At 42.8% G+C, this 14,165-nt stretch overlaps 1 protein-coding gene across 6 annotated transcripts in view; it reads right to left on the bottom strand.

Annotated features, from left to right (window-relative positions):
- Positions 1 to 14,165, bottom strand: part of Raf1 (Raf-1 proto-oncogene, serine/threonine kinase) — a 57,292-nt gene that overhangs the window by 24,886 nt on the left and 18,241 nt on the right. For 5 of the 6 annotated variants that reach the window (XM_028863993.2, XM_037204253.1, XM_037204251.1 and 2 more), the window contains exon 2: positions 529 to 760. In XM_028863993.2, coding sequence (XP_028719826.1) covers positions 529 to 735 — 207 coding nt within the window. In that variant the 5' untranslated portion in view covers positions 736 to 760. Of the gene's footprint in view, positions 1 to 528; positions 761 to 14,165 lie in introns of those variants that run through there. The other variant, XM_028863995.2, reaches the window with a different exon arrangement.

Here is a 14,165-nt window from a genome sequence, read left to right as displayed (position 1 = left end):
AGTAGTACAGTGTGAGAGAGTAACAGAGGAGCAATGCAGTAGTACAGCGTGAGAGAGAAAAGCATGATGAGAACAACATGAAGAGAATAAAGAAAAGAAACCATCACAAGAGTGCCTGAGTTTTTCCCATCCCCAAAACCCCTCAGACAGAAAAGTCTTAGCCTCAACAACACCATGGATCCCTTGTAAGACCTGTGTGCAGCTTTGGGACTGGTTCTCCAAGGCTGTAGGAGGAAACCAAGAAAACTCTGGCTGGCCTCCCAACCTCAGAGCCTCAAAAGAAAGAAAAGAATCAGAAATATCCCCTCTTCCTCTCCCTAAAATAAGGATGCAGAAAACAAGCCTTTGTGAGCAATGTTAGGTCGGAGTAGGGAGTGTGAGCAGAACAGTGATTTAATAAAATAAATCTGCACTTGGGAGAAAAATTAAAAAATAGAGACCCCGAGTGACAGGGAGAGTCCCATCTATAATCTGGACAGCACAGCCCAGTCTCCACAGGCAGAAGCTACATTTTCTAGGGTCACATACCACGGTCCTCTGCTTATTCGGCAAGAAAACGCGGATGGTGTTGCTTGTCTTAGAAGAATCCGTGAGTTTGCCATCATCTGAGGCCCGACGCTGATAGCCAAACTGCTGAACAATTGTGGGGGAGATGCAGCTGGAGCCATCAAACACCGCATCTTTGAGTCCAAAACCATTGCTGATCGTCTTCCAAGCTCCCTGTATGTGCTCCATTGATGCAGTTTAACAATACTTAAACCTGAAAGACAAAGAATTATAATTCTAGAAGAAAAGCACAATCTAGGAACACAACATAAAATTGTAAAAACAGTGATGTATGGATTTTCATAATCTGTGAGCAAGTTAATTAGGAAATAAAAAGATGTACACAGTGATATATTTCCATAAAATGAGATAAAAGGAACCAACTATCAAAGCCAATCTAGAACATAAGCCAGGAACTCTGGCTTCTAGTCCCTACTTTTTCATCTCTATTTCTCTCCTTTGATTACAATATATGAATGTCTGTCTATGAGCAATACATTTTAGACTTTGAGAATTACACACTGAGGTGGAAGGGTCCTGCCTCCAAGAGAGGAGCAGCAAACTTAATTCCCAGGATACACTACAGATACCATATATATTTATTTTTATGCATAAACTATCTCATTTAATTTGTGTTAAGATTTTCAGGTTTTAAATCTTTTCTTCCTTCTACTTAATCTTTTACTCAAAATCTACTTAAATCTTTTTCTTTAAACCAGAAAAATCATCCTAGCTCTCCCCAAAAAACTCCTAGGAAATGGGTAAGATGACCAGATTCCATATCTATTTACAAAATTCATGAATTTTCCACTATAACATTCAGGGTTCAGTTTGGGTGCAGAACCAAAGCTGAAAACCGGTCATTTAACCCAAATAAATCTGATGGTTTTTTAAACTAGGTAACATGCCTCAGGCACAGGACTAAGAATGCCCAGACACTGCCTTACAGTCAGCAAGTAGGCAGAGTAAATGGTTCTCCTCTAGAAAACTATGAGGTTGACAGAGAATCTCCCTTCAAACCTTAAGTCAGAAATTTGTTCTGTCTATCAACAGCTAGTACTCACCAGGAGCCTCTATTGTGAGGCAGTGTACAAAGCATGCATACATACACATATGCACACATACACACATACATACACACACCCCATTCCTGTTACCTGCCTTAATCTTCACAGATGCTATGTAGAAATATTCCCTAAACTCGTTAACCAGGCTTGTAAGGCTGTTTTCAGAACATTCCAGTAATCCCAGCACTCGGGAAGCAGAGGCAGGTGGAACTCTGTGTGAGGCCAGTCTGGTCTACATACCCCATTCCTGGACAGCCAGGGCTACATAGTGAAACCTTGCCTTAAAAAACAAAACAACCAGGAAAGGCGCAAAGCTATACAGAGAAACCCTGTCTCAAAAAACCAAAAAAAAAAAAAAAAAAAAAAAAAAAAAAAAAAAAAAAAAAACTCACCAGAACATGCCTGTACTCATACCTCAGAACTTCTTATTCTCTTCACCAGGAGAGTTAAAACCCCCAGAAACAGGCAAGATAGGCCCTTTCACTACCTATCTCCACCAAAACAGCCTTCTAAAGAATCTTTACCTGACACTCTAGCCAAAATTGCCAGCTTCCCTTCCCCAGCAAACAAACCTGATTAACTCTCGGTGTGGTGCTTACTATTACAGAGATTGTTTATAAATGTCCACTCTGTGAGCGGAGCTCGCTGGTACACTCTTATTACTTGGAGCAGTGCATGCACCACCAAGGCACTGGACCCAAGCTTTGTGTAATTCTCTAAGTTGTCAGGCATCCCACTGCTGGGCTGTATGAAACTATCATTCTTTTCACAATAACTATCAGTTAACATAGAACCTTATTATATGACCTTATTTATCACTGTGATTTGATTTTAGAGTGGAAGGAGTTTACTCATCAATCACAAAACCTACAATTCCAATGATCATTTTGAATCAACCAAAGTTAGCTGTCAACTGAAACTAAAAACTAATCAAGGCCAGGCATGGTGGTGCACGCCTTTAATCGCATAACAGGGAGGCAGAGGCTGGAGGATCTCTTTAAGTAGGCCAGCCTGGTCTACATAGGACAGCCAGCACTCTATAGAGACCCTGTCTCAAAAAAAAAAAAAAAACAAAAAGAAAATAAAAACTAATTAAACAGCAGTGATTCCAAGTCCATAACGTATAAGTATTAAAATTTATTAAGAAAATTGCTCTAAGATACAACATAAAATTGTAATCACACAGTTCCATTAAAAAAACAACAGAAGATAGCCGGGCGGTGGTGGCGCACGCCTTTAATCCCAGCACTCGGGAGGCAGAGCCAGGCGGATCTCTGTGAGTTCGAGGCCAGCCTGGGCTACAGAGTGAGTCCCAGGAAAGGCGCAAAGCTACACAGAGAAACCCTGTCTCGAAAAACCAAAAAAAAAAAAAAAAAAAAAAAAAAAAGAAGCATAAAAAAAACAACAGAAGATAAATATTGGGTGGAAGAGATGGCTCAAAAGTTAAGATCAAGTATTGCTCTTGCAGAGGACCCCAGTTCAACTCCCATGCTGTGAAGTACATTAGGCGGCTGCCATTGGAGGTACGGATTACTAGGTCAAGAAAATTATATACAGCTCTTCCCTTTTTCTGCCATTGCTGGAGTTGAATTCTTTTGCAACTTCTGACCAGGCCTTCTCACACTCCAAAGAACACTATGTCTTCTCTTTTTTCCAAAGAGCAGAAACGGAAGCCTAGCATTAGATATGTACCCGCCCCAATGAGGAGAGTTCAGGTGGTATAAGGACACCACAGAAGTCAGCAGATGGCAAAGTAGCCCAGGTTTTCAGGAAGAAATATACCCATCTACTCTGAACAAATGCAGCGCAAAAGGCTAATGGCATCACTGCCATGTAGGCAGTCAATCACCCCAGCAAAGGGGCTATCACAGGCTAAAGCTGAACAAAAGCTGCAAAAGAAAAAAGCCTGGAACAGAAAGACAAAGCCTAGAAAGGAGAGGACAAGAGAGATGTAGGTACAGAGTAATCTCATGTACAATTCTCACTAAAAACTGGGTATATGAAAAGTTAAAAATACTGTCTTTTTTACATTTTAAAACAGGGAATTTGAGGACGCCTGTCTCCGTGAGATCAACTAAAATGAATGGATGAATGTGAACAAATGAATGAATGCCAGAAAAAGAAATATAGGCCATACTAGATCAGGTAGTAGTACAGGCAGGTACCTGTATATGCACAGGACTCCACAGACAAAACAGGAAGATGTAGAGAGTTCAAGGCCAGCCTGAGCTACATAGCAAGACCCTGTCTCATAACAAAAAGGCCCAGGCCATAGGAGGAGGCACATAGAGCCATGACTCTAGACCTGCATGGACTACAAACACAGTTCAGACCCTAATTCATCAGGCCCAAGACTTGGGCCTAGACACTTGGGGATGGTACACTAGCAGGTCTCTAAACTGGACAAATCCAAACACTAGGCCATCGAGGCCATTCTGAAAGGGACATTAGCCCAATGCCTGACTGCAAAAACCAGCAGCCTCCTCCCCAGCTCAGCAACCAGACTCAAAGAACATGCTGAACTTCTTCATTCTATCACAAAGTTCAGTAAAGCTAAACTCACAGAGATCCACCTGCCTCTGCCTCCTGAGTGCTGGGATTAAAGGCGTGTGCCACCATCAGCAGCTAAGAGAGAGCTTTTTCTAACATTCATGATTACTTCAGCTTTACTGTCCACAGTTCCTTTCTAAAGGACCTCATTATTCACATAAGTCAAGAGAGAAAATGACTTGAGACACAGGAAACAACAGGACATCGAATACAGGAAAGCAAAGGAAATCCCCAGTAGGCCTTGAGAGGGGAATTCCTGGATGACACATGTGTGCTACATAGGAACCCCTAACAACTTGAGTCTAGAAACATCAAACCACCACTAGAAACGCTTACCTACACAAGGTTTTTTCTTTTCTTCTAAAGAAAAAAAGAAAGAGCAAATAACCCACATTTTAAGTTTCCCTGCACCTATGGCCCTGCTGACGCAAACACAGCTCTCCTCAAAAGGAATGAGAGAGAATTTATTCTGAGCCAAAAATGAGTGGCAGCGGTCCAAAACGACATACCTCACCATGGAGGTGGCTTCAGGGGAAAGCACTTTCCTAGTACACTGGAAGGGGACATGGCAGAGGGATACAAGGAGAGGGGGAGCTCTGCTACAGGCTCCAGATGCCATCCAAGCTACACGTAGTTTGGGGAGGGGTGGAGCCTAGTGGTCTGTTCAGAGGTTTTGCCTGATACCGAAACTGTTTGGCCAAATATATGTGTAAGCCATGAATGGCTATTAAGAGGACCAAAGGTAGTCCAAGAGAATTCACTGAGGATCTGCCACATTATAACTCTCCACAATTAAAGAAGTTCTAATTCAACCTTCAAGAATCTTCCACACACAGCTGGGCACTTTAATCCCAGCATTCGGGAGGCAGAGCCAGGCAGATCTCTGTGAGTTCAAGGTCAGCCTGGTCTATAGAGTGAGATCCAGGACAGGCACCAAAACTACAGAGACACACTGTCTAGAAAAGAAAGAAAGGAAGGAAGGAAGGAAGGGAGGGAGGGAGGGAGGGAGGGAGGGAGGGAGGGAGGGAGGGAGGGAGGGAGGAAAAGAATCATCCACACAGGTATGTTTTTTGTTTTCTGGAAACTTCAGGTTACAGCCCCTTAATCTTACTATCTTCTTTATGGTTCAAGCAGTAAAGCCTGTGCTGGGTTCTGAGAGCTTCCTGGTGACTAAACATAAGTGACATAATCCAACAGGGCAGAACTTCACAAAACACAGGACACACACACATCACTTCCGGCTTACAAGATGACTTTGGGGGATATGGGGCATGGCACTGACTACAACCCAGTGACCCCAACAGGAGCAGGAGGGGGAGAAAGCCTCAACTGGCTAGAAGATGTTTGTATTTCCTTAGTATTTACTAATCTCTTCCCAGCTCAAAGCCATGGAGAGACCAGATAGCTAACTAAAGTAATACTGCTGTCTGTCTGTTACAGAAACAGTGCAGAAAGTCTGGAATTATGTGCAACTCTCCTAGCAGTTCTGTTCAGTTTCCACATTCTTACAAGTGCTTATTACACTGTTGTTCCTTGATTTTACATAAAAGAAATAGAGTGAATCAGGGCCAGGGAAATGGCTCAGTGAGTAAAATCATTTGTCATGTAAGCCTGAATTCAATATCCAGAACTCACGTGCAAGGTGACAACTGACTGACTCATAAGTTGTCTTCTGACCTCCACATTTGAGCCATAGCAAACACTTATGCACACTTACACATCATAAACACACAATAATCATAAATAAATAAAAATTTAAAAGGTAGTGAGGGCCAGTGAGATGGCTCAGTGGGTAAAGACACTTGTTACCAAACCTACTCTGAGTTTGATCTGCTGGACTTACATGGTAGAAGGTAAGAACCAGCACCAAGTTGTCCTCTGGTCTCCACATGTGCCCTATGATGTGTATACACACACGCACACATTGTAGAGTATTATTAAGATGTGTTACATTTGTTTCTGCTGTGGAACATTTGTTAACAATGCAAAGATGTATTGCATTCTTTCATGTTGCATTTGTTTAACTCTGTGAAGCTGTGTTACTGTGCCTGTCTAAAACACCTGATGGTCTAATAAAGAGCTGAACAGCCAATAAGCAGGCAGGAGAAAAGATAGGTGGGGCTGGCATGCAGAGAGAGGGGAACAAGAGAGATCAAAGAGCAAGAAAAGAAGGGACAAAAAAAAAAAAAAAGAAAAGAAAAGAAGGGACCAGCCACCCAGCTACACAGCAAGCCACCGAGTAAAAAGTAATGAAAGGTATATAGAAATAGAGAAAGGTAAAAAGGCCAGAGGCAAAACCTCAAAGAAGAGAAGCAGGATAATTTAAGTTAGAAAATATAACTAGAAACAAGCCACACTAAGGCTGAATGGGCATTTATAAGAAAGAAAAGGTCTCCGTATGTGTTTATTTGGGAGCTGGGTGGCAGGCCCCCAAAGATTAAAGAGTAATGAAACAGCCAACCCCCCTACACACACACACACACACACACACACACACTCAAATGTAAAAAGGTAGTACTGTTGGTGGCCGCAGTACTGTATACTTTTAGTGCAGCAGCTCTCTGCTGTGTTAGGGGAGGAAGGTAAAACCTAAAGTTAATGGAACACTATGCTAGCAGAAACAGTGTCCTTGACATAAAATGACCTTGTCCTTCACTGTGCTTGGTGCCTAGGGAGGCTAGAAGAAGGAACTGGAGCCCCTGGAACTGGAGTTCCAGACAACTGAATTTTGAGCTGCCATGTGGGGACTAAGAACTACATCCTAGTCCTCTGCAAGATCAGTTAGTGCTTTTAACTTCCTAACCTCTGAGCCAAAACTCCAGTTTAACCCCCAGGCTGTTAAGCAAACCTAACCATCCTAAAACTCTAGCAACCTGATCTAAAGCCTGTCTGTTCATTTCCACTGTCCTGCACCTCCAGTTGTTGCTCTCTACACAAAGCGCCTAGCAGTGCCTGACCTCTGTCCTCTTTCCTGCTTCAAAGCAGACATCAAGGGTCATTTCAAGAGTTGCATAGCTTCTCCCTCCACCCCTTTTTTTCAGACAGGACACTTCACTGTATGGCCTCAAATTGGAGCTTCTCTGGCCTCCACCTCCCAGGTGCAGGGATCACACAAGTGTGCCACCACACCTGACTGTTAACAGCCTCCCCTCCTCTTCAGAGAAACGGTCATGTTCACTTAACAGCCATTTTCCTCATCCTATAGCCCCAACCTTCACAAAGAGAGCAAGGCTCCAAGCTGGAACTTGATCTGAAATTGAGACACTGGGCATTAGGTTCATAAAACTGAAAACAGACAAACCCATGAACATGCTGGGCCATGCATATCAAAAGCAACACACAGGTCTACTGTTAAAGAGGCAATACTCTGCACACTAATCAATCCCTATTACATTCATTTATTATGGTTTCTATTGCTGTGATAAAACATCATGACCAAAAACAACCTGGGGAGGAAAGCGTTTATTTCATCTTACAGCTTGTAGTCTATTATCCAGAAAGCCAGGGCAGGAACTTGAGGCAGGAACCTGGCGGTGGGAACAAAAAGCAAGACCATAAAGGAGTGCTGCTTACTGGCTTGCTCCTCCTGGCTTGCTTTGTTACACACCCCACCACCACCTACCAGGGATGGCACCACCCACAGTGGACTGGGTCCTCCCACAATCAATCACTAAGAAAGTGATCCACAGGCTAGTGTACAGGCCAACCTGATGGAGGCATTTTATCAATTATGGCCCTCTTCTGAGGTTACTCTAGCTTGTGTCAAGGTGACAAACACAAAAACAAGCAATGAATGAATGAATGAATCAAACAACCAGAACACACTTGAGGTCAATTCTTTGTAGAAAATGACAAACTGATACTAAAATTCACATAGAAACGCAAATGACCTAGAGAGGCCAAAACATTCATTTAAAAGTGAAACATTACTAAAGTTACTAGTTCTTAAATCTGAAATTCCTGGGAGAACTATACATCTCCAGTGCCTACATGGCTTTGTTGTGACAGTAAGGATGGGTAGCACTGTATCAAATTCTACTCCCAGAATGGAGTCTCAAGAAATCTGGAGACTTCAATTAAAAAAAAAAAATTCAATATACAATATAAAACCTAATAAAATTTTCTTTTACCTTCCAAAAGCCTGTCCAGAGCAATTTTTAATCAACTAAAATTATGTGAATTCCAAGAGATTTAAAAAAAAATTTATTTTTATTTTATGTATGGAGGGTAAGGTATATGCAAATGAGTACAGGTGTCTGTGGAAGCCAGAGGCGTTAGATCCCCTGGAGTTACAGGTGGTTGTGAGGCTGGGAACTGAACTCAAGTCCACTGCAAGAACAACAAGCCCAAGTAGCTTTAATAACCTTAGAACATTAGAATGTCCACAGCAGCATTATTCCAAATAGCCAAACAGGGAAATAACCCAAATGCCCATTAAGTGACAAACAGAGAAGAGACATTATCTAAGCAAGGACTGCTTGTACTTGATTATAAAAAGTAATGAGGAGTTGGAGGGTAGGATCAGAATATATACATATGATACTGTCAAAGATTAAATAAAAAGAGTCAGGCAGTGGTGGTGCACGTCTTTAGTCCCAGCACTTGACTTGGGAGGCAGAGGCAGGCAGATCTCTATGAGTCTGAGGTCAGCCTGGTCTACAAAGTGAGTTCCAGGACAGCAAGGACTGTCATACACAGAAACCCAGTATCAAAAAAACAAACAAAAAACCCAAAAAAAAAAACCAAAAGATAAGACGTATTTTTTAAAAAGAAACAAAATTGTTTTAAAAATTAAATGCTAGTAGAGGAGCCCCTTATCATCTAGGTGTATACCCCAAGACCCACGGTGGATGCCAGGACCCATGGCTAGTATTAATGAGCTCTAGTCACCTCGCCCACGGCCCGCTCATCAGGAGCACAACTAGCATGGACCTCTTCTTACTCCTTCACAACTTCAAAGAGCAGTCTCCTTCAACTTGCACACTCCTTTTTCTTTTCTTAGGCCCCTTATAGCTACTCTTCAGCATATCCTCTTGCAAAGTGAGACATTCTTAAGTAAATATGGGTAATGTGAGTGCCAGCCTGTAATACCACACAGGGGGGCTGATAACAAGGCACCTCCATGACTGGAGGGGAACATATGGAGCACAGATAGGCTGGACAAGGAGATGACTCATGTCCTGGGCAGGACAGGAAACGACAGTTTGAGGTTTCACCATGCTACTCCAAATGGCACACAATTTAAATCTCAAGACATGTTAACCTGACTGCCTAGCTAACAGCTGAAGAGCACACCTAATACAGGTAACTGGTGCTGAGAGAAGCAAAGCTGGGGACAAGAGAGCCAGTCCCTTTCTGTTGTGAAACCAGAACACCCGGGGCGTAATTTGTAAAGAACTTATTGTGGCTCGTGGTCTGGAGGCTGGAAAGTCCAGCAGTATGTCAGCAGTGTCTGCTCACTTTGCTTCAGCTCACAGCCAGAGGCAGAAGGGAAGCAGTATATGCCAAAGAGACAAAGCACAGGACCTTCATGCTTTGAAAGTCTCTTTTGAGCCTGACGGCAGTGGCGCATACCTTTAATCCCAGCACTTGGGAGGCAGAGCCAGACGGATCTCTGAGTTTGAAGCCAGCCTGTGTTACAGAGCGAGATCCAGGAGAGGCACCAAAACTACACAGAGAAACCTTGTCTCGGAAAACAAAACAAAACAAAACAAAAGTCACTCTTGAGGGAAGGAGGGAGGGAAGGCTCAACCCTCTTGCTGCTCTTCTAGAGGACCTGGGTTTGGTTCCCAGGACCCAAATGGCACCTAATGACCATCTGTAACTCCAGTTCTAGGGGATCTGATGCCTTCTTCCAGCTCCCATGAACACCAGGCATGTACATGCTACACAAACATACAAACACACACACACACATAAATAAAAAATAACAAAATAATTCTTAAAAGTCACTCTCATGGTAATTAATCCAGACCAGCAGAATACTCCTAAAAATAGCATTAACTCTTCTTAGCAACCTAATCACCTCTTAAAGACCCCACACCTCCCAATACTAAAAGCAATTACGTTTCAGCCTGAGTTTTGGCTGGGTCAAACACATCCAGAGCACAGCGAGGGAGAGAGCACTGCACATGTGAAAACACAGGGGAACTTTAGACACTCTGCTAAGCCAAAATCCAAATACTGGTTCTGTTCATACAAAAGTCCCCAAATGGGCAAATTCATAGAATAATAATGTGCCCACAGTCCCTGCTTCTCAGGAAGCTAAGGACAGGACAGCCTGGAAGCTGTAAGTATAAAGCCAGCTAGACAGCAAGAAAGATGAGGGGGAGAAAGGGAACTGTTAAGGGGGAACAGAGCGGGCAGTGGTGGTACACACCTTTAATGTCAGTGCGCAGGAGGCAGAGGCAAGTCGATCTCTGAGTTCGAGGCTAGCATGGTCTACAAGGTGAGTTCCAGGACAGCCAGGGCTATAAAGAGAAATCCTGTCTTAGAAAACTGAAAGAGAGAGCGAGAGAGAAGAGAGAACAGAGAAGAGAGAGAGATACAAGCAGTTGTGAAGCTTCAAAAAAGAAATAGGGCCAGGTGGGGTGGTGGTGCATGCCTTTAATCCCAGCACTCAGGAGGCAGAGCCAGGTGGATCTCTGTGAGTTTGAGGCCAGCTTGGTCAACAGAGCAAGATCTGGACAGGCACCAAAACTACACAGAGAAACCTTGTCTTGAAAAAAAACTAAAATAAAATAAAATAAAAACTAAAGAAAATAAGGTGAAGAGTAACTGAGCACGACACCTGACACCAATCTCTGGTGGAAACACTCACCCATACACACATCCCACACATACACACACCACCCAACTGAAGCCATTAAGAACCCCTACTATGCTAAAGAATTCCAAAGTCTGATTTGATTTACCTCAATTGCTTGGCATACCTCTTCATAGTTTTTCAAATTACAAATAAAACCAAACACCCGAGTTCAATCTCCAGCACTGCCCACCATCTGTCAAAAATCAGTTGTTAGCAAGAAATCTCAAAATCAAGCATCAGACAACTTCACCCACTGACTGTGACACAACCCCATCATTTTGTAGCTACACACATGCCCAAGCTGTCTTCAACATAGCTTGAAATCACAGTACCCAGCTGAGGAACTGTGTTCTAAACATCTGTAAAGATTAAAAAAACTGTGCAGACAAAAGAATCTCAGATATGGGGAAAAATAATTTGGCCTCAAGAACATATAATAGTTAATAGCTTAAATATTTGATGGTTGTGTCCCCAAACAAACATGTGCGTGAGTGAGTGTGTGTGTGTGTGTGTGTGTGTGTGAGAGAGAGAGAGAGACAGAGAGACAGACAGACAGACAGACAGACAGACAGACAGACAGTCTCACTATGCAGCCCTGGCTGGTGTAGAACTATGTATATATCAGGCTGACTTCAAACTCAGAGATCCTCCTGTTTTGCCTCTGAATGTTAAAATTAAAGAAGTGTATCACACCCAACTTTGTTTTTCTGCATTGCAGGGATTGAACCAGGGCCTTGTACTTTTGGCAAATGCTCTGTCAATGAGCTTTATCCTTAGGTTCAAAAATGCTTTCTTAAGAATAAACATAGCCGGGTGGTGGAGGCCTGTAATCTCAGCACCTGAGAGGCAGAGGCAGCCTGGTCTACAGAGTTATATCCAGGACATTCAGAACTACACAGAGAAACCCTGTCTCAAAAACAATAAATGGGAATAAACATAGAGGAGCTGGAGGGATGGCTCTGCGTTTAAATGCACGTAGTTCTCTTGCAGAGAATGCCAACCAGTTCAGTTCCCAGCACCCATGCCATCGTGATCACCTGTAACTTCAGTTCCTGAAGGATTTGATGCCTCTGGCTTCTGTGGATACCGGCACTCAGTTATACACACACACACACACACACACACACACACACACACACACACAAATAAGCCAGGCAGTGGTAGCTCATGGCTTTAATCCAAGCACTCAGGAGGCAGAGGTAGACAAATCTCTGTAAGTTTGAGGCCAGCCTGGTCTACAGAGCAAATTCCAGGACAGCCAAGGCTACACAGAGAGAAACCTTGTATTGAAAAGACTGAATGAATGAATGAATGAATGAATACATATTAGAGAAAGCAAATTTATTTCTGAGTGCAATTCCTAGTAAATTCTGAGAAGGGCTTTCCAAAGGAAACCAGTATAATGAATTCTGGCATCTAAAACCCGAGAGAATACCTGGTTTTGATAAATACCAGTTGTGATCCATCAGCTTGACTGGGTGGAGAAGCACCCGAAGAACACACCTCTAGGTATGTCTAGTGTCTTACAGAGGACTGACTGACCACAGGAAGAAGGCTCCCTATTGAGCATAGGCCACACTGTTCCCATATGGATAGAATAAAGGAGGAAAAAAGACAGTGCCCCATTCTCCTCTTTCTCCTTTCTAGCCACCATGATGTGAGCTGCTCTGTTCAACCAGGCCTTCCCTGTTAGATTGGTTTGAAATGAACTGAAATAAACAATTCCTCCTGTAGGTTGTTTACATCAGAGATTTTGTCACAATGACACTAAAGCTAACAACATAGAAACCAGGCTTTAACATTTGAGGCTTGCAGTTGGGTGGTGTGGTGCACTCGGGAGGCAGAGGCAGGCGATCTCCGTGAGTTACAGGCCAACCTGGTCTACACAGTGAGTTCCAGGACAGGCTCCAAAACTACACAGAGAAACCCTGTCTTTGAAAAAAAACATTTGAGACTTGCTTTCATAAATTTATTTTGCCTATTACTATTGGGGTGGGGGGTATGCTATAGTAAAGGTCATAGGACAGCTTTCAGGAATAGGTTCTCTCCTTCTACCATGGGATCCAAGATCAAACTCATGTTGTGAGTTCTGGATGACAGCAGTTTTTCCCTCTAAGCTATCGAATCAGCCAGATGATAACATCCATTCAGAACTCAGACATTCACCTCCATCTTCTAGCCCGACATCCCAGCTCTAAAATGAATTTCAGTGAATTTCTGCACTTAGAGGCATTTCTAAAGCAGAGTAAATAGGGGTGGGGGTGTAGCTCAGTGGTAGACCATGTGCTTACCATGCCCTCAGCTCAATCCACAGCATCAAAAAATGAATAAGGAACTGGAGAGATAATTCAGAGGTTAAGAATACTTACTCCGCTTAGAGAGGACCTGGGTTCAGTTCCCAGCACCCACATGGCAACTCAAAACCACCTGCAACTCTACTTCCAAGGAATCTGATGACTTCTGACTCCCATAGGCACTTATATTCACATGGTGCAAAAACTCACACATACATACACATAATAAGTAAATCTTTTGTAAAAATAAGTAAATTAATTAAGCTGGGCATGGTGGTATACTTAACCCCAGTATTTGGGAAGTGGCAAGAAGAGAATCAAGAGTTCATCCTCTTTCGAGTTTGAGGCTAGCATGGTCTGCATGAGATGAAAATTTATCTCAACTTTATTTAAAAAAATGGAATGAGAATAAATAATATCAAATTGATAAAGTATAATTTAGAAAGCAAACTTTTAAAGGTCCCATTTTGTGTTTACCACATGATGCTGGAAAATATAAGAAAACAAGTCCATGTCCAAGGTGCAAGATTAACAAAAAGAAGCATATATACACAATGCACTTTAAACACCTTCAAGAAAACCAAATCTGGGGCAGTTGGTGGTGCATGCCTTTAATCGCAGAACTGGGGAGGCAGAGGCAGGCAGATCTTTGTGAGTTCAAGGCCAGCCTGGTCTACAGAGTGAGTTCCAGGACAGCCAGGGCTACACAGAGGAAACCCTGTCTCACAAAAAACTAAAAGAAAAAAAAAGAGGGGGGGGGGGCGGGGAGTACTTAAGAAAACCAAATCTGGGGTGATTGCAATTACTAAAATGTAACTCCCAGTATTTACAGAATCTTTTTAAGTAGTTTGAATCCTGACATCTTAAGGCACATGGCTCACATTAGAGGCGGAAAGAAGG

This window comes from Peromyscus leucopus, chromosome 3 (assembly GCF_004664715.2).
Source record: "Peromyscus leucopus breed LL Stock chromosome 3, UCI_PerLeu_2.1, whole genome shotgun sequence".
Classification (NCBI taxonomy): domain Eukaryota; kingdom Metazoa; phylum Chordata; class Mammalia; order Rodentia; family Cricetidae; genus Peromyscus; species Peromyscus leucopus.
This window is presented reverse-complemented; position numbering and strand designations above follow the sequence as displayed.